Here is a 27,226-nt window from a genome sequence, read left to right on the forward strand (position 1 = left end):
CAGATCTACGACAAGCAGTTAGTTATAAACAACTTGGTCTCAAACTGTGATCAAAGCAAGCAGTGTAACAGTGCAGAATAAAAGCAATTTTAGCCCTCAGAATGAAGAATAATTCATAATGCATTGAGTACTGCAGAATCTGGAAAACTCCTCCTAGATGTGTAGGGCTGTGATTTTATAACAATGTACTGAACCACTGAGGTTTTTGTCCTTTTTTTTTTCTGAGATGGGAGGGTTAAAGCGGAGACTGAATTTTTAACTGGTGGTATTTCACTGCAGGTTTCTTGTCACCAGTTCTCAAGCAGCTTTTCCAGAGATCTGTCCTGTGTAACACCCCAAAAGCTGACACGTATATTATACTAGCAACTTCCCAGAAAAGGAAAAGTGTCACCACTTCCAGCTGCAAGGATGGAGATTTTAGTTTTGGAAGCCATTCTGTCTTCAAAGAAAACAATATTTACAAGTTGCACTCTACACTTATTTCAAAATACCATGTGACAGGATATTTCCTTATTTAGAGTACACAGCGTTATCCATCAACTGTTTCACACAGAGAAGGACCTGTTACTATCCTCATTCAGAAGGATTTTATACAATGACAATCTTATGGTCTAACTTCTGGTAGAGGAATGAAAAGAAAGTTATATTTAGAATGAATTTCTTCACGTTCCTATTTCTTCTTTCCCTCGTGCATGGTTCATTACAGTCACTTGGTAAGTTTTCTAATGGTTTTGTGGCAATCTAGATAGGAAAATATTTTTCCTTGGGCAGCTTTAGAGTTTTAATGCATAGACTGATTATTCTGAATTTGTTATTAGATTTGATGCATGATCTAAAGAGCATGTTGGGTATTATTCTGGTAGTTCTTGTTTCATAGAATAAAAGTGATGTAGGGATGCTTGGGGAAATTGAGGTAATCAAAGCAGGATCTTTAAACTGGAATTTCTTTCTGTGGAAGTACAAAATCAGATGGCACTGTATGGGAGGGCAATGTGTGATGAGAAAGCATGGAGTTTTTTCCATTAGCCCTCACCAACACAGTGATCAGTCAAAGGGTTTTAGAGCCTTGTTTTCATGATAGCTCTGCAAGTTTCTCCTTCTGCTCCAAGATATGAGGTATAAGAAGGAGGACTTGACTCCTCCCCTACAGGCTGACCAGATTAGAACAGGTTTAGTCTGAAGAGGTATATTGCTCATTGACTATAACTGTAGAGTGAAATGGTAAAGCAGCAATGAATGTAGAACTGAGGGGATGAACGTGTTTAAATTAATGTGAGATTGAGATTGTATGTCAGAAATTTCAGGATAAAAGAATGTTTTTGTTAATACTGTGATAATTCAAAAAGATGAAACTTATGAACCATAAAGAACCTGAGTTGAGGATGAATCTGCAAGACCTCAAGTGCAGGAGTGCGGAATTGAAGCCTAATTTTTTTTTTACTGAGTAAATATGCTTGTAACAATGTGATTTGCAGTTTCTCTGTTCAGCTATCCTTTTTCTTTTAACAATTAATGAAAAGATGGAATGACAAAGCAAGCCCATTGAGTCATACAGAATACAATAATACAGATTTACTTATAGTTTTTCTGTCTTCAGGAACCACAACTTATCTGCACAGAATTTTACTTTTCTACAAGGTATATATATCAAACTCTAAACATAGTATTTCAAACTCAAATTTTAATAAAACAACATTTTATTTAAAATCTCTAGCTACAGTGGGGAGGGAATGACAATTTAGATAGACATACCAATAGATAGATCCATTACTAGGAAGTCAGGTTTATGATTTATGAGTATTTTCATATGTTCTCTTAACCTTTTCTTTTCCCTAGACACCTTTACATTAAAAGGAAATGCCAATGGACAGCCATGTGTATTCCCTTTCAAATACGAAGGCAAACTGTACAGTGAGTGCACAGATGCTGGTAGGTCAGATGGCTGGCTCTGGTGTGCTACAACTGCAGACTTTGATGCTGATAAACTGTACGGATTTTGCCCACTAATAAGTAAGTCTTGCATTTTATTTATTAAATTGTCATGAAACATTCCTGAGAAAACTGTCTATTGAGCTACCAGGTTCTTTATCAGTTGTCAGCTGCACATCTTCATGACTAACCTTGTCAGAGTAGCCCAAATGAAAATAATCTAATTGAACATCAGTTCTGGTGGCAAAGTGCTCCTTCTACAGCTAACGGAGAGGAAGAGGAGCCTGCAGAGTATGATTCAACCCAGCCAGGTTCTGACTCAAATTCTGGAGGTGACTGTTTCTCTTAGTGAACCACAGAGGTAAGGAGGCTCTTTGATGTCCATTTTAAGTGATTTCAGTGCATGGCATGACCAGCATGAATTTAGACTGATAACTTCCTTTCAAAAAATTCCCATTGCTTTTTATTTCTTAGGCATGCCTTGTAGGTCAATTCTCACTTAATCAGGTATATGCTGTTTTTTTAACCCTTAAATCATATCCTCTCTTATTCTTGTCTCCTGTCGCCAGACTTCACAAAGACGCTGCAGCTAAAGTTATCCTCCTCTCCCATTTCTGACCTATCTTCTGCACTGAACTTACGTTTGGATCCCTCCACCTCAGGACACAAACTTTCATTTTTTCTCACCATTTGCCTTCCCAATAATACAAGAGTTTCATAAGGTTTTGTGAGGTTGTTCTGCAAAAAAATACTGCAGCTCATCTGCACATTGGTGCTACAGAGCCTGTTTTTATCGCTTCTCAGGCTGCCAGTGCCAGGTTCTCCTATGTTTTAAAAAGCAAGGACGAAAAGTCTCAAGGGTCATAGTCCACCTACACTTGCTTTCTTCTTCCCACTTCACCATGGAATGCCTTTTTTCAGTAAACAGACACGTCTGGTTTACCTAGTACTACATGTTGTGTAAAACAAAATTTAAAAGCAAATATTGGATACCCATTCTCTCCCTTCCAAAATCTTAGAAATTCAAAATAATGTTTTTAATATAAAAAACCCACACTTTTTTTTTTTTTTTAAAAATTGATGAATAGGATTTCATTTTTTTCAGTTAATACTGCGCATGTTTAGAGAGTTTTGAGTCATTACATAGCTTGTCTGCTTTTAGTTGGTGCAATGTCAGTCCTCTAACAGCAGTGCTCTATGGCACTTCTTCCAGATGACACAGAAAGGTTTTGGACAGAAGATGTTTCAACTGGCATTCACTATCAGATAAACTCAGAATCAGCTCTAACATGGCACCAAGCAAGGAAAAGTTGTCAGCAGCAAAATGCGGAACTACTAAGCATCACAGAGATTCATGAGCAAACATATATAGGAGGTAAAAAGACAAACCTTAAAATATGTTTCTTTGGAGCTTTAGATGACGAAGTTGGCTGCCTTGTTTTCTGTCTCAGTAAAGATGACAGCGTGTCAGGGGTGATTCAGCAGCCACCAGAAGGAAGATGACCCGAACTCCCCTTCCACTTGCTGATGTTTTTTTTACACAGAGTTGGTCCCAAACCCCCTGGCGGGGAAATGGCCCTATCCCACCTTTGTGCTCCAGGTGGGAGCTGCCGCATCTTCTCCAGGGTAGAGTTTCCTCCACTTGCCTTCATGCCAATGCGTCATTCCTGGGCAGGGTCATGCTATAGTACATGACCTTAACTCCTTCCTCTGTGTTTCAAAGATCTTTCTAAGGAGAAAATATGACAATGGCTAGATTGGTCCTAATATGGGTAGATTTGCACACAGAAACTCCAAATAACTCCAGTGGATTTCAGGTAGAAGTATCATGGTACCAGCTAGGTTATAAATGGTATGAAGGAGGCTTTGAAACCACTCACATCATATAAAAAAATCCGGAAGCAACTGATTGGCACACTGTCATTGGCTTTTTGATGTGTTTACTCCATGAAATCTCTTACAAAAACATTTTAGCACAACTGCCTATTGAAATACAGTATTTTTTAATTATCTTATGTCATAATGAAATAAAGTACGAGAAGTACACTGTTTTTTAAGTAGTGAAATAAAATGTTCATTTGCCCTTTTAACTGCCAAGGTCTCTGCTAAATCAACATATTTTCATTTACATATTTTACTTTTTTAATCTCTGCACCTCACTAATGTGGAAAGTACTGCTCTGGGGCTGGTTTAAATTAAACAATATTCATTTCTTTTTTGACTTTATTTCTTTTCTTTATTTATTTTGTCTTTATTTCTTTTAGATGAACTTTCTAATAATGAGAATAGGAAGATAAAACTGACTTTTTTTCTAATTTAGAGCTAACTATAAAATTCAGTTTTCCATTCTGGATTGGATTGAACACTTTGAATTTCAACAGTGGATGGCAATGGGCTGGGGGAAGCCCTTTCAGATATTTGAACTGGGCTCCAGGTAAGAACTGTTTCTAATCTGTAATCTTTGAATGGATTCTGATAAGACATCAACTCATAAAAACTACCATGGCTACACTTATTTCAGGAAAGCCCATTCTGATTTTCAGTAGCTTAAGATCTAGACCTTTATTTTAAGAAGTATACTTCCAAACAGCAAAGTTCACAGTGGATATTGGCTATATCAAGGTTTTTTTGTTTTCTTGTGTAAGCAAAGAGCTTGTTTGTGAAAGCAGAGTATCATTTGGAGTGATATACAACCTCACAGAACAGAGATAATATTTTTCCATTGCATGATGCTGAAGCACATAAACATAAATCAAATCTTCTGAAAGTGGCAAAATATTTAGAAAATAAAGGCCCTATGTTGTCTGGAGAAATTCTAAATATTATTGAGAACATTACAGAGCCAGCTGGTAATTCCTCAGCATTTTACATAAAATTGCACTTGGATACCTCAAGGAAGGGAGATAGGGGTGGGTTTGTGGTACTCTGCACACGTAGGGCTTTCCTCTATTTGCTTATTGGTTTTTTTGGTCCCATGTTTTCTTCGTGCGCGTATTTCAAGCCATCTTCAGTTTGGAAAAGTTACAAGATGAGAAAATAATAATTAAACTCTCCTCTAAGTTTTCAAAAATTCTGTATCAGGCAGTTTCTTCTACTGCTGACAGAGGTTTTTACAAAATGCAACACAAAAAAGAAAAGCTATTTTATAGGAAAGTAGAACTGTGAAATTCCTGAGATATACTAGAGGCATGGTATCATTTAAATCTGAACATTTTTAATGTTTGGAAGGTTTTGACACTGAATAATGGTCTAGCTTCAGTTGTTCTGTCTGTGAGCACCAGGATATCAGGAAAAGAACCAGAAATTTCCCAGTACTATCCTAACACAAAGTCAATGGAGAGTCATTACTTCACTCTCAAAGCATAGACTGAAAGCAGTATCCTACAAGCTACAACACCAGTTGTCTTACAGGGGGTGTCTTTTTCATATAAATCTTTGAAGACGTCAGAAAAAAGTTAATGTTTCTACTGATAATATGATGGTTTTATTAATATCTTTATTTCTTTTTGCTGTCTTACTTGAAGGAAATCCTTTCCTGCTCCCTGGGAAAATCTGTGGAGTGATGAATCCCCAAAAGAATGCTAAATGGGAAAACCAAGCGTGTAACCAGAGACTTGGCTACATTTGTAAAAAGAGAAATTTCGATTCAAAGTCTGACATTATACCCAAGGGTAGGTTAGTCACATAAAACCAAAGATTTTGAAAGCAAAATGCAGAAAGAGCAACCTGCAAAGGTCTGCAAATGGTGAAAGGTTTGCAACATTCTTTTTCAACCAAGACATCAGAAACCTTCAAAAAACACTGCAATACAGGCACATTGAGACTTTTAAATATTGCTTTTTTCCTCCCACTGTGTATTAACTTTATTAATATTATTATTTTGTTCCTTCACTCTATCGTTCCTTCTTGCAAGATAGATAAAAGCTGCTCTGTCATGGTAACCAGTTTCAGCAATCAAATTTGCATAAATACAGTAGGAATTTCAAAAAAGAAATGCAGGGCTCTATTTTTAAAGCAAGTTTAAGATGTGCTGTTAAAGATAGGTAGGAACCTAAGCAATAAAACCCCCACAGAGTTAATTAGATAACTGCCAACTCTGCATTGATCTGTACTGTTTACTGACCTGCAGTTACCAAAGAATTACTTCACAGTTTAACATATCTGAAAATTATGCGTGTTTGCAAGAGGACATGGAACAGGAGGCAGAGCCTGATGTCAGCCACTGCCTGCAGCACGGGAGACTAAACGCAGCTGCTGAACAACTCTGGGGGGCAAAGAGGGGAGAGGCTGATATCTGATTTGGTCTCTCTCTTCTCTCAGAGTATGATTTCACATTGCATCTCTGACACAATGTGGGCATTTTTTTGGTGGTTCTCTGCTATTTCTCTTTCTATTTGCATATTTAGCATACTGTGCCTTAATTATACCTGTTCTGCATTTGAATGTATTTCCATTTCTAACTACAGCTTTATGTTTATTTATATAACCCCACTAGCTCAAGAGACCTCATTCTAGTGTACTTTATTTTCTTCTTAGAAAATTGCTCTGAAAAATTATGTTTTTATTTTAGAGGAAATGAGACCTATTAAGTGCACGAACGGTTGGTGGCCATACGCAGGCCACTGCTACAGCATTCAACGAGAACCCAAAGTGTGGAAAGACGCTCTGACTTCATGTAAGAAGCAAGATGGAGATTTGGCAAGTGTCCACAACATTGCTGAACACAGCTTTCTAGTGTCACAGCTTGGTTACAGTGAGTGTATATGTAGGCCTGTATTTTGTTTGTCCCATCTGTAATGTAAAAAACTGGGCTTCGTATTCAATATTAGTGCTTTTTTTTCCTGAAATGTCACAAGTGAAAGACTAAATCTAACTTATGGTGTCCTTTTATGCTGCTTCTGTTGCATGAACAGAGATGTTTATTTCTATTTAGCAAGAAATAATTGCCCTTGTAAAATATTAAAAAGCAGGAAAGGAAAAAATAGAGACACAAAGATCTCTCAAAACTGCACTTTTGCCACTTTTGTTCTATGTTCAATGTCACAGATACTCAGAGAGTTTGTAAAAATCTTCTGCTAGCCATAACGAGCCTTATGATTATTAAACTTAGTAGTTCTGGATGGAATCCAAGACCTTTTCAGTACAGACTGAGACACCTCTCACTGCAGATTTGAGAGGAAACCGGCATATTTGTTAAAGCACAAACACCACCTCTCATGTACTACGTCCTACCTTAATCATTCCCTGTTTCTTCTGGATGTAAAAATGTTCTCTGTATTGCGAAGTGGACTGTAGACAAACATACTTCTTTTCCTGCTTCAGAGACAACGGAAGAGCTATGGCTGGGTCTGAATGATCTGAAGACTCACTTCTATTTTGAGTGGAGTGACAGGACTCCTGTGACATTCACCAAATGGCAGCACAGACATCCCACCTACACAAGTGGTCTGGAGGACTGCGTTGTTATGAAGGGACAGGTATAACCATGTAGTCTTTTTATAGTATGTACAAACTAATAATTACATCAGTCTGAAATCACTTGCCATTATGTACTTATTAAGGAGTCAATTTTATATTAACCTAAAATAGTTTTCCCCATAAATTTGGCATCAGCCAGAAGAGATGTTCAGAGCACAGGAGAGATCAGAAGTAGAGATGTAGCCTTTTCCTCTTTTACCTTGTGAAATTTCTCATGTGGTGAAAAGTCTGACCCAGATATTTGACATTAGATTCATTTCGATGCTGCACTAATGAAAAAAAGTTATAGCTTTGTGAGAGGAGAGGAATGAAATAGTAAATACATTGTGTGTTTATCTTAGGTGCTACTTGCATACCTAGTTTTCTAGTCAAATAGACCATTATGTCCCTCAGTGTCACTTCAATAAGACGTAGCATTGAGGCATGGAGACCTGGCATCAGGGCATGTTACTTCACCTGTGACATAAAGAGAGCGCTTATACCTGCCAAGTACCTTAAATCCTATAGTATTTTTGACCGCTTGACTCATAAACTTTATTTTCTTACAATATATGGTTGTTTAGGTTTTTAGACACACTTTTATGCATGTGCATGCACACACATGCACACACAAAAAGAGTCACAAATTTTAGAAGAAAGCAATTGAAAATGCTGTTATGAAAGGAATACTGATTTTGAACGAACTGTTATATCATTGAACAATATTGATGTTTGCCAGTATTAGGCATCAATAGACTTAAGCCAGACTAGGGTGGGGGAAGCTCCCGTTTAAATTTGATTTGTTATGTAATTCCTTTTTAAAAATAGAATAGTAATTTTCTGAGTATTCTTTATTTCAGTTTCCTTGATCTGTTTTTCAGAAGTGCAGTGAAATGATGCTGCTGAATTTATTGTAAAACACTCAGATGTGATTATTTCAGTTTCATTGATCTTTTTACCATTGATCTTTTTACCAGTGTAGTGGAATAATACTGCTTTAAATGCAGATACATTAACCACAGATGATATGTCCTAACAAACCATCTCATAAAATAGATAGTAAGGATACCAGATAATACTGAGACATGATGTCATTTATTTCCTTCTTTCATTTCAAAATACAATAGCATTGAATAGATCTTATACCAATCCTGACAGGTGTGTCTATTTAAAAAAATATAATAAAATAACTTCAGGGCAATGTTCCTATTGCCTTCCTAAGAACATATTTCAGTGGGCCTTGTTGTGAAGAAAGAGGAAAATGCTTGCTTTCTTATGTTTGGAATGACATTTTTTGACATCCATTGCTTCTCCTTGCTATTGCAGGATGGATACTGGGCAACTGAAGTTTGTGATAAGCAACTTGGTTATATCTGTAAAAAGAAGCCTTCATCACAAACCTCTGAAAAAGAGACAATTGAGGACCCAGGCTGCCAGAAAGTAAATGCTCTCTCATAAATTAATTGTGTTGGGAATTAATTTATTGGTTCTTGCTTACTTTAGAGCCTTTGCATATTCTAGAAAATCTGTTCTTGAGGAAATCATCTTTGTCTACTATCATTTTACTAAAATACGTGCATTTTTCACTTTTGCTCTGAAAATACTCAAGAAAGTCAAAATTAATTAATGTGAGCATGAACCCTGCCTTTGCCTCCATTCTCAGATGAGCCACCATGTGACAAAATTATGTATAACTTTTAAACCATCATTTCACCTCTGTTCTGTTTATGCTTTTAGATTCACAATAGGTATAAAACTGCCAAAAGACACTTTGTCTCTTCTGTCACATCTGTTGTCTATTTAAAGTCTTTATAAAGTCCCTACTGTACAATAATGACAAAAGAAAGAATATAATTTCAGAAAAGAAAAAATATCAGCTTTTCTGTACCGTATTCCTACAAATGGACTGCTTAGCTGGCCTTTGAGTGATATCAGCAAGAACTTTTTTTCCAAACTAGTGATTTTTCCAGAACTGACCTTTTCATATAATCGTTATATTGGTCAGTATAGACCTTCCTAAGAGTAGGAAGAAGCAGGGGTGTTTCACTTGATATTCCTTTCTACTCTCCCCACAAACAAGCACTGACTGGATTCCTCTTGGCTTAGAATTTTTCCTTGTCTGTTGCACTTAGGGATGACAAGGTAGCTTTGGGAAGCTGTGCTTGTATGTGAATTCATTTCCATATTGCAATCTCTTTGTATTTCATTATGTCAGATCCTGCAGCTCTGGAAGGCTGGAGCTGCACTTCCCCCCCACCCCCCACCCCCCCCCACCCCCCAAATGAATCCCAGGCTCTTTAATGGTGCATCTTGCATAATTCCAGCCTTACAGAGCCCTGGAAAGCCATAGCAAATAGCACAGTCCCAATTTTCTTTGAAATTTCAGATACATGTAAAATAGATTAAAACCAAGATCTTAATGTCATCCTCTAAATAAAAAGACCTCTGTAGGAGCAAACAGCAACAACAACAAAAAAAAACGGCTTTTGTTTATTAACAGATCAGCCCAGTCTCATCTTGTTTTTAAGCTCAGCTTCAACTAATTCAACATCAACTATTTATACACAAAAGAGCACAGATAATTTCTATATTGAACTCTCTTTCAACTTCACATTAAAAACCTTATATTTATCACAGGGTTGGAAAAGATACGGTTTTCACTGCTACTTGGTAGGCTCTGCACTTGTAACATTCTCAGAAGCAAATAAGACATGTGAGTGGAGCAAAGCTTATCTAGCTACAGTGGAAAGCAGGTAGGAAAGTATCTCTTTTCATACTTCAAAATCAGTGCTTCACCTGGAGAAACTCAAAAAACCTGTCATTTTTTTAACTTTTCGAAGTGTTTTACCAGGATTTTTGAAAAACCTGCCAAATAAAATTATCCATGCAGGAAAAAAGATTACATGTTTTAAGGTTTGCTACTTAACCTATCACAATAGTTTTCAAATTTGGGGGGTTCTTGGTTTATCTTTCAATTCCTATTTAAACCAGCCTCTATGTTATTCTTTTTGTTGTTTGTTTGGTTTTGTTTTTTCCCTTTGTTTGTTTGTTTTCCTGTTGGAAAGTGGTTACTACAGTTTTGATCTATTTACTGATGGGAATTACCTCAATGTGATAGGAAAGCTTTGACAAAAGAAAATTCTTACCTTCTAAGCCAAATTCTGAACTAATGTAGGAAATCATCCCCAGGACCTGCTCCAACACACACTGAATCACCAGCCTACCCATATGTTGGTCAGGCTTCACAGGCTTCATGTCTGTGAGGTACATTACTGCCTTCAGTGGTGATGGGTAGGAAAATTGACAGTGTTTTGGTCCTGATTTGGTGGTGTGTTTGGGGTACCTCAAAGTCTGGGAAAGATGCAAGGTAGTACAATACAACTAGAAGTCCATATGAGCGGTGATTTGCAAAATTTCTCAGAACTGAGTGGAAAGGAAAGGAGAGAACGTGCCTTCAGCTGAGAGAAGGAAGTTGTCCCTCAGCAAGTTCTTTTGACCACACTTTAAGTCTTGCTCAGATTTTGCCTGAACTTCACTGAGGAGTTTTTGCCTTGAAGTCATGCTAGCATGATAGTCATACCTTTATTTGTACCACTTAGTTTATATTGCAAAAGTAACAGGTTGTGTTTGTGCACTGATCTCCACTTCAGAAATGAGCAAGCCTTTCTGATTAGCCTGATTGGTCTGAGGTCAGAAAAATATTTCTGGATCGGTCTTTCCAACACAGAAGAACGAGGGAGTTTCAGGTGGACCAGTGGTGAAAAACCTCTCTTCACACACTGGAACACAGCAATGCCAGGTAAGCTCTGCACAGGCTCAACTCTTGTGACTGGAATGTAGCTGGAATTCATGCATATTTCTGCTGTGCATCCCCTGATATTAGAAATTTCAGTAGGCAATTTCTTCTGTGCTTGTAGCTGTAGGTGGGCAACACCATCAGACCTTGTGTTTGACACCAGTGTAACAAGCACCATCACAGCTGAATGTCAGGTGTTGTGTAAGTCAATCTCCTGGGAAGTTGTTCAGATATTTTTTTAATGGACTAGGCTGAAGGCTATTCTATGCGGGAGTTAACAAGGTCCATGATCTGATTTTTTTCAACTTTTTAACACCAGTTTACAACAACTAATCAAACTGAGATAAATTATTGTGGACAAAGGTTTTTTCACGCACAAGGTGCATATATGAGAAGTAAGCAGCAAACATCCAGCTGGTTTGCATTTCAATAAAACAGATTAACATTTACATGAGAAACCTTGTTGTCTACTAGCCAGTTACATCTTAAACCAAAATTGTTGCACTTGATATCAGCCTACTGGAAATTAATTACCTGGATACTGAAAACCAACAAGTAGTTGTCAGACCGTCTCTACATATGTAAATAAAATCAAGTGCCATTTGCCCTGTGATTTCCCTGGGGTGGCAAGATAAGGAAGATTTGTATTCTAAAGCTGCAAATCTCTATTTTTGGCAAAGGTGTGTCTGTGTGACTCACTGGCCTATATCTGGTCTCTGGCAGGAGTGATTAAAATTAATTTCATATGCAGGATGGTTTTTCATCTCCACAATCTACATCTTCTATTTCATATTTTTTTTATGAATAAAAACAAAAGTCTCATTTCTTAGAGAGTAATTAAGACTTAAATTTTAATAATTTATTTTCCAAATGACAAAGGAAAAGAGCAAGGCTGTGTTGCCATGACAACTGGAATTGCAGCTGGATTATGGGATGTTGTTAGCTGTGAGAAGACAGCAAATTATCTTTGCAAACAGCAGGCAGTGGGAGCGACACCTCCTGCTCCTCCAGTATGGGTCCCCACAGCCGCCTGTGCTGAAGGCTGGGATGAGGCGTCCCAGACAGGCTCCTGCTTCAAAGTAAGTGTGTGTCTACCTTTACTGTGAGTGTTAGCGTGGGGCAGCCCAGGTTTCAATGCCCTGGTGACCGCAATATTTTCATTCATTTTGGGAATGACCTTCTCCATGACATTCAAGTGCAAAAAAAACCATACTACAAATCCATTAGACGTAATGAAAATCAACAATCACTTGAAACAATGAAAATAGAGTGCTAGAAATATGCCTTTTCTTATTTAAATGCCAGGTGACAACTTCGCCTAATTCTGTTAGTTACAGGAATTTGGGACTTCAGAAAAACAGAGTATTCTATCTCGATAACTGGTAGTGTCACTTGTATAAGGCAAGAGAAAATTTAGAAGGACTGTCTCTTTGCCAACTTCATCTCACTGGGTATGTGATATTTTAATGATACATTTAGATACAGATTAAGTTTTACATTGTTGACACTTCACCCAGTAAAGGGTTTGTGGATTCTCTTGACTTAACTAAAAATGCCTCAAAAAGTGTCCTTTTGGAAAAGGAAAAAAGTGAAGAACTAGCATGATTAAGGAAACAAATATACAGCATTGCTCTTCCAGGTATCTGTATAAGTATCCTCACACTTTCTCTCTTGAGACTCTCTGTCTGTTGGGACACCAGAGATTTTAGCTCTGTATTCATAAGCGTCTTAGCTACTACATCACACTTAATTATTGTTGATAACATTATTATTTCTCCCAGTTACCAAACTGTTGACCATCCTTTACCCAAAATGTCAAGCATGCAGTTTCTTACTTCAAGAGTCTATGTACTTCACAGTAGAAAGTGTAGCTATTTCTATGCCTGTATCGCCACGAAAAAAAATCTCTTCCTTGAAAAGGGTTAGCACCTCGCAAAACTGTTTTGTCCATCCATATTATCTTTTCTATTCCAACATATTCATTTTCCCTCCACCTTCCGTTTTTCAAAAATCTCATGCTTTCTACGTTGAAACACCACAACTAATTTATTCCATATTTCTTTGAGCCTTTCAGTGGTCAAAGTTCCAATTAAGTTATATTTTTCTTTCTTCTTTTTACACTATGATACCTTTTGTTATCCTTCAACACCACTGCTACTTTTGCCTTCTTTGAAAATAGAGAATGATAAGAAAAAAAATACTTGTACATTACATTATTAAGGTTTAGTATTACAGGTCTTGACAAATGTTATGTTGTTTCACTCAGGAATAAAGGGATGCTAAAGTGTTGTTCATTCAAATTTACACAGACAATTTTATACTTTTACATACCAAATTATGCACATTTAGTAATTTATTTTACTTTTTTTCTCAATAGTTTTTTGTGAGAGCAGGAAACCAAAAGAAGTCTTGGTTTGAGGCTGAAGAATTCTGTAGAGAAATAGGCGGATATCTGGTCACAATCAATACAAGAGAGGATCAAATTTTAATATGGCAATTAGCATCGTGAGTACATGGACGTTGATCTTTTTTCATGTTCATTGTGTATTAAATACAAATTCCTACAACATATGCCTGGAGCTGGGCAAGTGAGTGAATAAACACAATCAATTTTTAAATTCAAATGGAAAATTTTCCTTGGAAATGTCATCCAGAACATTAAATTTTAAAAAATACACAAGTATTTAACCTTGAATATTCCAAAGTGGCTTTGACAATTTTGAAATTTTTGTTACAGGTTTTTATCAAAACTGTCCTCCAGATCTCGTCAACTTTGTACATGTTAGCGTCTCTCCTAAAAGGGCATTAAAATGATCAGCCCTAACTGTGCCTTTTTTTTTTTGAACTGTCTGCAATTCACATTTTAATAAACACAGTAATAAAACTTTTGAGTTAACATTTAATGTAAACCAAACTGCAAGATCCTAATGCAGAGATTTTCTGACTATAAAGTGAACACTCCTGATATTAAACTAAAATTAATCATAACAATTCTTCTCTAGATTCTCTAGATGCCACGTCTTGCCCACTATGTAGAAATTATACCATTATCTTCTCCATCCCCATATAGACCACTACATTCTGACTGTATTCTGTAATGCCAAGACATCTTGACAGTACATCACATAAAGATATTTAAAAAGAACTTTTTCACATTATCATGAATGTAGTTTTAATTTTTCAAGTAGATTTAAAACTGTCTTATTGAAAAGTCTTCATTTTAACTTTTAGTGCTGTGAAAGTTGAATAACTTTTTATCTGTCTGCTAAGTCTTTGGCTTTTTAAATCTATTCAATCTTTGTGGAGGAAAATCTGTGTGGTATATAGTGAGTGAAAGAAGAATTTATTTTACCTGGTTCATAGATATGACAAGTTTAATAGTGTGAACTACTAAATAAACTACATAGGAAGTGCCAAGAAGGATATTAGAACAGTTGAGAAACAACTGAGCTAGCTCTCTGCCACATCAGTTGTCCTTTAACTTACGTTCAAATGTGAAGAGTCTTGTCTCAACACAGAACACTGTGAGATGCCTTCACAAAGAGTGGAGGCAGTGAGCCTGGCTATGGACCAACGCTGAGGGAATAGCTCCCAATTCAGATGTGACAGAAAGCAGCATGTTTCCTTGCTTTCCAGCATTTATATCAAGGCCCCCTCTTTGCACACTCATGTATCTATATTGTATGTTTTATTTTAGGGAAAAAGGACTGCACACTCAAGCTTTCTGGATTGGTTTGTTTCTCTTAAATCCAGATGAAGGATTTGCCTGGATTGATGGTTCCCCTGTAAGTATTTATTTGCTGGATATTCACTGAATTTCTGTCTTTTAGAATATATATATATTTATCTTTTTATGCCTATTTTCGAATCTCTTCAAACCTTTGGCAGGTGCATTGCAGCCCTTTATCCACTGGCTGGACACCTGCAGTGCTCAGTGATGGCTCTGCCTTAACACACTAAAGGAAGTACAGAATTGCTTCTGTTACATCCCTAATGCCATGTTATATTCTATCCTCCATGGTCTGTGCTCTTAGATCTTCACAGCATCCTAGATCGGGCGCTGCTGTATGTCAGTACAGTGAAGTCAGGTTGCCATCTATCACAGAGAGAGATAAACAGGACACCCTCTGCCCATCCATTTTCCCTCCATCAGACCCATGCTTTTCTATACTATGTAATTTTTACACCCTCTGCGGGGAACCATGAGGAAAGTGAGCTGATCAGCATGATTTTGACAGCCCTCTCAGACCTATTTGAACTCCTGTTGATCCCATAAGCAAGGTACTTGAGATGATGAGATCCTGAAATTGTGTTATGATGGCAATCTCAATTACTTCCACTCAACCTGAATCACACTGTAATTGAGATGTATTTCCAACACAGGTAATTTATGAGAACTGGGATGAAGATGAACCCAATAACCATGAAGGACTTGAACACTGTGTTACGTTTAATAGATCACCCCAAATGCGTTGGAATGACTTGCGCTGTGAACATTTACTTAATTGGATTTGTGAAACAAGAAAAGGTATGATTACTTCCCCATTTAATGTGAGTGATAAACCCACGTTCAAAAACAAATTGCATGGACTTAAAAAAATTGAAAACAAAAAATATACTGTGAATTGTTTAATTTAAAATCAGTTGCAGTGAATGCAACACATAGAGCAAGAGAAATGAATTTAACTCAGATACAGGAAGTGAAAGATATCCGTATTACTTTGTCTCTGGCTTTGTCTCTTTCTGCCATGAGTTGAATAAATTTGCCAGGCAAAGGTACTTATGTCTTTTCTTTTAATCTCCTTCTATAGCTCTGTCTTCTTCAGCCTTACCCAGGAGAGCTAAAGATGCAGAACACTAGAGTTCTCTGTACAAGAGAGAAAAAGGCTTTACTTCCCACTGTGAAATGAATAATGGGAAACAAAGAGAGGGATCAGTTGCTATAGGAACCAATAACTCTGGAAAAGAGATCAGAAGTAGAGACTGCTGTAGCCTTAAAAGACTCCTGCATCCACCAGCTTTGTCAGGGCCCTAAAGCCAGGCCTGATGCATGGTGCCAGGGCATGACACAGACCTGATGGATGTGCATGGGGTGCCTGCCAGTGGGAAATGGGACCTTCGTGGGCTGAGGACCCCAACTGACAACCAATAATGAAAGAACTTGTTTCGTTTATTCGGTCTTACTTTTACATCCTTGCTTCCTGGTTGTAAACTAGGTACTTGTATGCATCTCCATGGAGCAGGAGGTCCTTAAAAGCTTCTTATAATGAAAATAAAGCTGGATGCACTCAGGGAACTAGCAGAAGGCACAACAGGGAGGGGAAGAGAGAAGCTGTTATATAAAAACCACTGACTATATCTAATATTTGATGACTCTGCCGACAAACCGCTATTGTTGAACAAGAAATAAGGCATCATGCTAAAGTTAAAAAATTGCTTAAGCAAAAAGAATCACTGTTCCCTTGTGGTTAGATTAGTCATACAAATGCACCATCAAAACACCGACTTCCTTAGACCAGCTCAAAGCCATACTTCCTGTGCAGCCCTTTCTGGTGCACTGAGCACGCTGTTTTGTACGGATGAGACTCTCTGCTCTTGGTGAGACTAGTCAGAGGCAGTTCAGAAACTGTGACACGAAGACTCTGATCAGTTTATCTTGATCCTATACAGCCTTTCCAAAGTGAAAATAATAAAGGAAATAGATCTTGTCATTGTGAAGTAAGATTACATGAGGATCAGTGTGAGAGGAGAGATGCTCAACTGTTACCTCTATCATATTCACTTAAGACACAGATTTACTGAAGGTACTTATTTTTTTCAAAAAACCAAGGAAGTTATGTTAGGATTAAAAAATAAAATCAAAATGAGGTGAAGAACATAAATTGATCATGAAGATATTTGAAAAATTTTAGTTCTATTCTTCACTAAATACTTAAGAAGATATTTCAAAGCTTTCAACAAAAGAATTTGAATTACTTTTTTATTTGTTTGCTTATACTCCATATAAACTATTCCTGTCATTTCTTTAATAATGAGTTCCTTACCATCAAACCACAGAAGAAATGGAGAAAGTTAAGAACAGAATTTGTTTGCCTTGTGAAGAACAAACTAATAGGCATCCAAAGGAAAGCTAGAGCTATGTTTGAGGGGCTACAGCTGGCTTTGGGAATGGCAGCAGGTTAATTGCTTCTTCCTGGTCCATCCTGTAATCAGAAACTTTGGTATCTCCTGTCTCTCCAGTACTCTTAAAATCAGATTTTCCTAGTAAATGCCAAGTCATCAGGATGGGAGGAATGCATTGAGACACTGGAAATGATGTGTTGTATTAATAAAAAAGCAGCATTAAGCTTTCAGTTCTTGTGAATATTTTACTATAATACCGTGTAGGTAAGCTTGAGAACTTAATATATTTGCTGGATTGTGGTTTTTGGCTCTCGTTCCATGAATATAGTTAAAAAAAATTAATAACATGCCAAGTATAAATATGAAATAGATTTTATTAAGTAAGTAATGATGTAAGTTTATTCCACAATCTTTACTGCACATCCTGAATTGTTTAATACAGAGCTTGTAGAGATACATAGATATGCTTTAAACATACATATTTTTCATTAGACAACTGTTTCTAAATTACACATTTTTTTCTAAAATTTTGAAAATACAGTAGTCCTTTTTTTTTTCTTTATTATACAAGGCATTTGTAACTACATAAAGCAGATATGTCTGGATTGCTTTATATATGGAATATTCCTCATCATGATTTTTATCTTACAGGTACACCGCTAAAACCTGAACCAAACTACAAATTTGGTAAATTTTTTTCTTCTTTCAAAGAAAAGTTTTTTGTATAGTTTTCAGACTTTATACAGACTGGATATGAACATAATATATATGATTCTTTATCTTTCAGAATATCAAGCCACAAGTGATGGATGGGTTATATTTGAAAATAAGCAGTACTATTTCAGCAAAGAACATGTCCATATGGAGGAAGCACGGAGAATTTGTCAGAAGAACTTTGCAGATCTGGTTGTCATTGAGAATGAAAGGGAAAGACAATTTCTATGGAAATATGTAAGCACTCATCTTATCAATTATATCTGAATTCTGAAGCAGAACAGCTAATAAAATAAAGGAAACAGCCTATCTCTTTAGCTAGAGTAGAATCCTGAGCTATTGTCCTACGTTACCTATATCTATATAACAACAAATTTGTTCAGGACCTGTAAAGAAATTACTATTGCTTTTAGTATGTAGAGGAAAAAAATACACAAATTTTAAAGGTGCAGCATAACATAGTTGAGGCTCAGCTGCTTATCTCTGCGACGATAAGTTCAATACAGTGATTATTGCTTTCCTATCCAATGGGTTGCTCATTCCGGAATAGTTTCCCATATCCCTGTTGCAGGCTTGAAACTTGGGTCTAAACCTACAATGTTCTTGCCTGATGCTCAAAAAGAAAAAAATTACAGGCATGGTTAGTGGACTTCCAGATTTTTGCTTGATATTGAGGAACTGTTGAGTGCTTAACTGTTAATTGCTTTTGTTTTAGATTTACACAAAACGCAGGGTGGAATCGTATTTTATTGGCTTAGTTGTCAGCTTTGATCAGAAATTCAGGTGAGTAAAGGAAAATTGGCCATGGACAACAAATGATGGTAATTTCATCTCACTCTATGGGAGCATTTGTGTGTACTTTCATTTCACAAGTTAATAACTGTTGTACAGCTAACCTCTGGAGACTTTTCAGTAGAAGTTTCAGATCAGAAGTGTTAACCTCTATATATACCTCTAATCAGAGCAATGTGTTTCCTTCCAAATCTGGGAGAAAAAAACCCCAGAAGTTCATGGCTAAGATTTATTTCACTGAATGACTAACACCCAAGCAATCCTTCATAGGAAGTGAGGAGAAGCAGCTAATTTTAGGATGTTATTCACCTGATCCACTTTTGACATCAACATTAGGATGAGATTAACACTGACTAGATCTCTGATGGCTACAGAGAAAGGTCAGGAGGTTTTGATAAAATGTGGTAAGCATGAGCAACATCTCAACTAACAGCTTTCTGAAATGGCTGTTAGGAAACCGGTTTTAGAAATCTGTTTGTAGAAGGCTTTTAGGGGGATACATTTTTTAGATGAAAGGGGAATCATGTACTGGTGATGTCTTGGCATTTGAGCCTCTTCCAAACTACAAGAAGCCTCCCCTTAGAGCATGTCGTTTTTTATTCAGCCTCTAGTGAAATGGGATGCTGATGAGACTTGAATCTCATGGTACTAAACAAATGAGAAGCAGTAGTAATGCTGTTGATATGTCCTCTCCTGCATATAAAGAGCCTTTGCTCTCTGGTCACTGTAAATGCTTTGCTTAATCCTTTAGCTAAACAGAGTTTATAACTGACTGCTGGAGACACTCGTCTGGCAGCCACTGTCTCCTTGTTTCTTTCAGCTGGCTGGATAAGACCCCAGTGAACTATGTTGCCTGGGCTCCAAATGAACCTAATTTTGCAAATAATGATGAAAACTGTGTGATAATGTCAGGAGATTTTGGTAAGTAAAATAGCATTATGAAATATTTGTTTAAATATTTAGCAGCAGAAGCTAAACTGTTTGCTCCATATAAATACATAGTGAAACTTTTGTGACAGTTTGTCAAAACAAGTATGCTGTAGTTTAAAACTGTACCATAACTATTAGGAGATGAACATACCACAGAGAAGGGCGGAGTTTATTAGGGAAAATAGCATACAAGGCAGCTGTTACACCTTCCTCTGGCACTTCTGATTTATACTTTATGAATACTCTTTGGGGCTGACTGCTATAATGCTGATACAGTGATTCTCTGTATTTTGTTTATTTACAGGATTTTGGAAAGATATAAGCTGTGCTGTGAAAAGTGCCTTCATCTGTGAAAGGCATAACTCAACTTACGTAGGATTTGCTCCTACCTTACTTTCACCTCTGGGAGGGTGTCCTGAAACTTGGCATTTGTTTAACAATAAGGTGAAATAAGAAATCTCAGCCGTATTTAGCAGATGTGCTATAGGTAGAGAAAACAGCTATCCCTTTTGTCTCGGTATATAACTTCTGTCACTTCATACACTAATTAAGTGGTATTCTAATTAGCAGTGTAGTCAGTTTTCTTATTGGCAAGTCTGTATCTAATCTCAGAAAACATGAATTTGAATGGTTTAAGATATGACTTTTGTAAATACCAACATACCTTTAGCCACAGTTACTTTTTCAGTTTCTAGAACTTTCTGTTTATTTCAGACACACTTGCTGCACCCAAATCTTTTTCCTTTATCCTTGCCTGCAGTTGTAACCCTCTGTTTCTAAGTAACACTGAGATGAAAAAATGAAAGGCCACAGAGTTCAAATGTAATTGGTTGTCACAACTCATCTAAAGTTGAGTAACACAAAGAGCAATAGATGTCAACTCAAATATAGAAAACAAGCAGGCACCCTTTTTTGCTATATTAAGCAAAAGCACATCTGGCCATATGAAAAAAAAAATAATCAAAAGAAACCCCAGCAAATGAAAATCACAAATCAATCCCACAGTGCAATCAACAGGAAAAGTTTTAATGCATTCAAAGGGAATAAAAAGGGAGAAGCAGCAAATGCCAGTTAAAAACCATGTCTTCTGTCCCTCAGAATACACAAGGCCACAAAAAAATTTTTTACACTGGTATTCCAGAAAAATCCCCATGGGATACTAATACAACATAAAAAAAGAGCACTTAACACTTCCTAACACTGTTCCACTCATACTGAGTGATCACACAAGCTCGGACTTTAGCACTAATTCTGTGGTATAGAATTGAAAGAGCTTGACATGAGAGATACCTGCCCTAAATTATGTTCCAAATCAGGAAACGGTTTCAGTCTCTCAAAAACTATACTTTCCAGCAATGTGACCTGAAGTTTCTATCCATGAACCTTAGATATCTACTTAATTCCTCAAAAGCTTTTAGAGGCTGCCAGCTCTTGCCCAGTGCTAACCTTGGACAGCCTCTGGATTTGTAAGTGCTTCACATGCATCACTGTGTTCAGCTGTGTCTTTTTGCTGGCAGAAAGTATTCACATTTCAGCAGATCTCCCATCTACTTCTCTTTACATGCAAAGACTAGAATTGAACTAAATCAACAATTAAAATCAAAGTTTTTAATACTCTTTGACACCTGGAATTTTTTCTTATCCTTTACTCTCCCTGCAGTGCTATAGAATACTTGGATCCAGAGAGGAAGAAAGACTGACTTGGCACTCTGCAAGAAGTGCTTGTATAGAATTAGGAGCAAATTTGGCCTCTATACACAACGACCAAGTACAAGGTATGACGTCTGAATACTTTGGCAGTAAGTATGAAGTAAGCACATTTCACTGTCTAGTGACAAGGCTGAACTAGTCTCCAGATCTAAATAGCATAACCTATGAAGGAAGACCTGGAGCTGCTTGATTGAGAGAGGAGACTGGAATGGGATATTATGACACCTCCTGTCTCTTGGCAAAAGCATGATGTGGAGAAAACACAACAATCTGTTCCCCATGACCTTGGAAGATGGGGCAAATAGTAGTAGTTCATAGTAATGAAATGCCCATAGATGTCGAAGTCAGCAAATAAATAAGCATCCATCAGAAATTACATATATGCAGTTGATGTTACCCTGGGGAAGACTGATTAGTCCTTTTGAAGTCCCTTCAAGCCCTAGTTTCTATAATATTTCCAAGAAGTCGCTATCCTTTTTATCTAAAAACCCTCCTCCTTTTGTTTTTAATGAAATCAAACTGCTTCAGTCAAATTACCCATTATGATTTTTGCTTTTTACCATTAACTCATAATCTAACAATCCTGAATCTGATACTTGCAATATTTTTTAAAGTTGATTGGTTGTTTTATTTGGAATTTGGTTTACACTGAGCTTGCAGAAAGGCAGCTCCTCAGCTAGTCTCTTTCTCTTCTTTCTTTTTTCTTTTTTTTTTTTAAATAGCCTTCTTCACCTTCCACCTGAAGGATGTTGCAGGTGAAACCTGGATTGGATTGAATGACATTAACAATGAGGATGTATATCTTTGGACGGATGGAAGCCTTTTTGACTATTCAAAATGGGCAAGAAAATTCCCTTTTAGAGATAAATATATAAAAGTTGACTGGAACTTTATTACAATACAGGTAAGCAAAAAATAAATGCATAACTTGGACACATGCTCAGTGTCAGCATAACCAGCCTGACTTCTATTTCAGCCAGGATCCTGTATTTCAATGGCTTATGGTGGAAGGCAAATGAATAATATTTCAGAGATGCATTTTTTAAAGTTGTATCCAGAGATTAATAGGCTGGTTTAAAGTCTATACTTATTGTCATTCCTTTGCATAAGTCTAGAACTATAGGAGTGCTGTATTATAATTAACACTAGAATTAATTAGAATTTTTAGATTTTACTGAAAATATTCAATGTTACTAGCTGGGATTTTTTTTACTTTGTTTTATTGTTCCTCCTTGCACAGCTTGAATCCAAATGAAAGTTCAACAAATTCAGTTCAGGTTACCATAAACTACATACTAAAATTAGCTTTAGTGCACTCCAAGAAATTTTAATAAACTGACAAGTTCTTGCAGTAACCTACCACAGAAAGTACATTTGTTTAAGATATATAATACAATAAGTTTATTTTCCAAGAAACAATAAATGAAAAGAAGAGAAAAAAATTACAGAAGAAAACTGTTAACTTTGTCTTCCCAAACCTGTTTCTATTGTTTCACCAAACATTTTGCACTTCATCACCTATAATTTCCTTTTTTAATTTTTCCCTAGACCGACTGTATTGCAATGACAGAAAGATCTGGAGAAGAAGCAGGGTACTGGAAAAACACTGACTGCCAGCATAACAAAAGCTATATTTGCCAGATGGACAGCAGTAAGTTTTACTTTTTGTGATCTTTGTGGGAAGACTTTAACTGAAGAGTCCATCTGTATGAGTCTTCAGTCGTAAGTGCCTCAGTGTGCCTGTGGCAGCCGGGGTGAGGGAAGCAGGGCTACTTTCACAGTTCGAGAATTCCAGACACAAACCACCTTCTGGGATAAGGATTATAAAAAAAGGTTTGGCCACCATACCAGCACACCCATCACTCACAGAGGCTGACTTTACCTACCCTGCAGACACCTACACCTAAATTGGTTGCCTGAACATGGCCAGTAGACAATTTGAAGGTAGGATTCACTCATCTCATCCTAAGGCAAATGCCCAAAACAGATTAGAAGAGTTATACCTTCAAAATGCTTTTTTTTTTTTTTTTTCCTGTTGACATAAAAGTTTGGGCACCTGAGCTTCCCTAGCTAGCATAGGCATCTGAATCACATTATTTTGCAAATGCAAACACAAAGCATAAAGACAAATCCATCAGACCTCTACCATAGTTATGTCACCTACCTAGACAATAGACTAAAAGCAGCTTTCCCGGCCTCAACCTCAGACCTACTCCTGTCTCACCAAAAAACCCTCGCACATCCTTCACTGGGAGCTTAACTGAAATCAGTTAAAGCAGCTTTTTTGCTTGTCAGTCTCTAGCAGTGCTTTTATATCACAAGACCAGCAATAATCAGGAGGGGAAAAGTTCTAGATTTCTTTATGTATCCTCAGGGTGGGAAACACATCCGGAGCATCGTTACACTGCAGAGTCTGCAGGAATGGAAACAGGGAACTGGTGAGCAGCAAGCAAAAATACAGGAAGAAGCCACAGTTGGGTCAGGCAGTTCATGGCTCTGTTCCATGCAAGTGCAGAAAGCTGCACAAGGGCATCACTAGTGAAAATTGCCAGGGCATTCTTGATACTGATTGAACATTAAGGCAGCATTTGTCCTCTTTTCAGTCCCCGTCACTAACTCTAAGCCTTTGTCTTCTACTTCCATGTATATTATTAAGATACAACTACACTTTCTTTTTCACTTCATCCTGTATGGGAATGGAGTAGCAGCAGAATAAGGAACTTTGCTTAGACTGAAATTCACCCCTATTTTGAGACTGAAGTGCTATGGAGATCCTGCATTGTGCTTGTGCTTGAGAGGGATTTCACCTGCACTGCAGAAGGGAACCTAGAGAGCTCTAGGGGGAGGATCATTATGTGACCGGTATTCGCATAATTTCATCCCGGGCAATGTATGTCTAAAGATACACACAGATCATCTTCTGCTTCTCCCTAGTCTCTGAATACATTATTTACACTATAGTTACAAATAATTCCAAGTTACTGTTAGACTGTCTCCTGTGTTTTAAATAAGAAATCCTTTACTTGCTGCTTGTGCTGCCACTCTATATTCATGTTACTCAAAAGAAATATTTCTATTCGGGCATCTAGTAACTTTCACTGTTTTCTCCCCTTCCTTTCAAATTTGTGCCTCTTTCCTGCAGAGCCTGAGCTGCTTCATTCCACACCCGCTCCAGATTCTGATTTCATCCATTATGGTAACAGCAGCTATTTAATCATTCCTTCTAAAATGAATTGGGAAGAAGCAAGAAAAGCCTGCAAGGAGAAATCTTCAGACCTTGCCACCATTTTTGATTATTACAGTAATATATTCCTGCTACTGCAGGCAGGAAAATATGGAGAGCCCTTATGGATTGGGCTCAACAGCAATATGGTAAGATCAATAAATTGATAAGTGGTGCAGCTAAATGCTGTGATTGGATCACTATCAGCGGGGAGAATTGTAGCCTGAACAGATATAGGAAACTTGGACTGGTGGAAAACACTCACTTCATTAAACTTCATCCATCTTAAAATCATTAAACCCCATTTTAGGCAATGAGAAAGATGGGAACCTCTGACAGCGCTGATCTCCCTTTACTAACTTTACAGGAATCTTAGACACTTAGGTCAAACTACCTGGTTAACTTTCAGACAGTTGTTTTTAGGAGAGGTAAATTCTACTCAAAGGGACCAACGGGGTCATTGAAGTTAGTGCCCCATGATCATGGGCAGCTGTAGCTTTTTCATTACTTTTTGGTTCAGAAAGGTTCACAAGGCCTATCATATGCCTATGAACATCCTTGTTGTCACACATGCTAAGTCCCAAAGATTAAAACCAGTAAACGCTGTACTCTATCAATCAAGGTTGGATCACCAGACATGTCTTCCTGGACCATATAAGTGACTCACCAAAGCTGTTGCAGACTGAACCTTTCAGGTTCCTCTTGTTCCCCAGGCAGCAATCTTGGCCTGATTGTGCTGAGCTCAGGAGAAGCTTGTGTACCTGGCTTCTTGACACATGTAGACACAAGAGTGAGATCAAATTTTATTCCCCAGTTCTTAAGTAAGCAATATACTGCCTGGGCCTGTTCCCCTTTCCTAGCAATTCTCCTGATTCTTCCTGGGGGTGGAGGAAACAAAAAGGGAGTCAGGGGAGACTAAATAAGATGTACTGCTCCTGCATATTTCTCTTTTTCTCCTTGCAAATTAATAATTTTCTCAGATTTTTTCATAGTGATAGTTGCTGTTTACTCCTGACTGTTTTTCCTCAAACTGTACTTGAATTTAGAGTCCTTGATTGACAGCCAGCTCTAAGACCGGCTTCCAGCTGAGCTTTCCACAGCTTTTTTGTTTCTGTCGTCATGTTGCTCTTCATGGTGACTTGACTCCTATGGAATTGTGATTCAACTGCACAACATTGTCCAACAAGGGTCTGAGCACCAGCAGTACCCAGGAAGCATAATTTAGCCTTCAAAACACCTTAACGGGCTGTTTCAGCATGGGAGGCATGCATATTCAATTAATATTTTAGCAGCACTAGCACAGGCATACAAACTGAGCTCTACATACCACTGTTAAATGTGCATTTGTATAAATCCACTTACCTGAAACAGCAGATGAGAGTGTAGAAAAATTAAGTTAAATGTCTGTTTCATTTTTAGACTTATGGCCATTACAGATGGACTAATAAAAAGAAAATAATTTTTTCTAATTGGTATTATGGAGAACCAGAACAGAAAATAGCCTGTGTCTATCTAGACCTCCGTGGGACCTGGAAAACAGCACCTTGTAATGAAAAACATCTTCCTGTCTGCAAAAAATCTGAGGGTAAGCTACAGTGATGACTCAGTTTTATGGCAGAAACCTTTCTGCTTTGACTGAAATACAAATTTCTAAGTATATATTAAGGAATAATAAGCCTGAGTATGTAATGTCAATACCTTTATTTTGGATGAACAATGTTTTATTTTGATAGAGTTGTCTTTCACCAGTCAAGGTAGTGCCATTCTACTGGATCGAGTGGTAACTGCCTTAGGAGTTACCCTATGTCACAGGCAGACACAACATAGAGATTGTGGCAGTATTAAACATTTGACTTCAAGTCTAGAACTTGAAACTTTTTATTGATAGGGATTTAGTGGAAAGGACTGAGTTTTAAATAAATTTTGTTCCTTCTACACAAACAATACTCATACACTGTTCATTAGGTTCCGAAGACTGGGGAAAGGAGCAAGAGTTGTATCCGAGAAAATAAAAGTCTGTTACTAGCCCAAACAAAAGTCAATACTTCATAGTGGTTCTGTGGGTGTCACTGAGGAACAGTACAAATTAAACCTTAGGATGGGACTGAATATCTTTCTTTCTCATTTGTATTGGAGTAATTACTGTTAGCTCTAGTGACACAAACTTAATGGAAGTCCTGAGTTTCTTTTGACCTATTTTTGTGTATTTTTTCTTTAATTTCTTTTCCAGGCCATGTTCTGAACTTTATTATTTTTTTTAATTTGTCACTTTATAAAAAAATACTCAAGTACTGACAGTGTTACTATTCCATTCTGTAATGTCATTTCTTGCAGGAAAATGAGGGGCTACTACATAAATATTCAACGAGCTTCAGATTATTCCATGCATTGTCAGAGTTAAAGCTGTTCAGAGGTTTTATGTAAGGATTATTATCTTGAGAAAAGTAGTAAATGGGAAATTTCCACAGTAAACTATGATTTAGATGATATTTCATTTAAAATCAAAATGTTATTTGAATCTATTGAGGGCTTGGGAGTTTTCTGGGTTTTTT

The 27,226-nt window shown here is 37.2% G+C and overlaps 1 protein-coding gene across 2 annotated transcripts in view; it reads left to right on the top strand.

Moving 5' to 3' along the window:
- The first annotated feature begins 536 nt into the window (after positions 1 to 536).
- LOC104057695 (macrophage mannose receptor 1) overlaps positions 537 to 27,226 on the top strand; it is a 33,588-nt gene continuing 6,898 nt past the window's right edge. Inside the window, exons 1-24 of one of the 2 annotated variants that reach the window (XM_054059304.1) lie at positions 537 to 713; positions 1,837 to 2,010; positions 3,143 to 3,304; positions 4,250 to 4,363; positions 5,454 to 5,600; positions 6,500 to 6,682; positions 7,252 to 7,406; positions 8,713 to 8,826; positions 10,024 to 10,139; positions 11,037 to 11,185; positions 12,062 to 12,261; positions 13,560 to 13,687; positions 14,880 to 14,967; positions 15,566 to 15,710; positions 17,957 to 17,992; positions 18,093 to 18,256; positions 18,735 to 18,802; positions 19,632 to 19,732; positions 20,046 to 20,185; positions 21,402 to 21,516; positions 22,174 to 22,355; positions 23,000 to 23,102; positions 24,594 to 24,823; positions 26,094 to 26,259. In XM_054059304.1, the coding sequence (XP_053915279.1) occupies positions 653 to 713; positions 1,837 to 2,010; positions 3,143 to 3,304; positions 4,250 to 4,363; positions 5,454 to 5,600; positions 6,500 to 6,682; positions 7,252 to 7,406; positions 8,713 to 8,826; positions 10,024 to 10,139; positions 11,037 to 11,185; positions 12,062 to 12,261; positions 13,560 to 13,687; positions 14,880 to 14,967; positions 15,566 to 15,710; positions 17,957 to 17,992; positions 18,093 to 18,256; positions 18,735 to 18,802; positions 19,632 to 19,732; positions 20,046 to 20,185; positions 21,402 to 21,516; positions 22,174 to 22,355; positions 23,000 to 23,102; positions 24,594 to 24,823; positions 26,094 to 26,259 (3,241 nt within the window). In that variant the 5' untranslated portion in view covers positions 537 to 652. Of the gene's footprint in view, positions 714 to 1,836; positions 2,011 to 3,142; positions 3,305 to 4,193; positions 4,364 to 5,453; positions 5,601 to 6,499; positions 6,683 to 7,251; positions 7,407 to 8,712; positions 8,827 to 10,023; positions 10,140 to 11,036; positions 11,186 to 12,061; positions 12,262 to 13,559; positions 13,688 to 14,879; positions 14,968 to 15,565; positions 15,711 to 17,956; positions 17,993 to 18,092; positions 18,257 to 18,734; positions 18,803 to 19,631; positions 19,733 to 20,045; positions 20,186 to 21,401; positions 21,517 to 22,173; positions 22,356 to 22,999; positions 23,103 to 24,593; positions 24,824 to 26,093; positions 26,260 to 27,226 lie in introns of those variants that run through there. The other variant, XM_054059305.1, reaches the window with a different exon arrangement.

This window comes from Cuculus canorus, chromosome 2 (assembly GCF_017976375.1).
Source record: "Cuculus canorus isolate bCucCan1 chromosome 2, bCucCan1.pri, whole genome shotgun sequence".
In the NCBI taxonomy this organism is placed as follows: domain Eukaryota; kingdom Metazoa; phylum Chordata; class Aves; order Cuculiformes; family Cuculidae; genus Cuculus; species Cuculus canorus.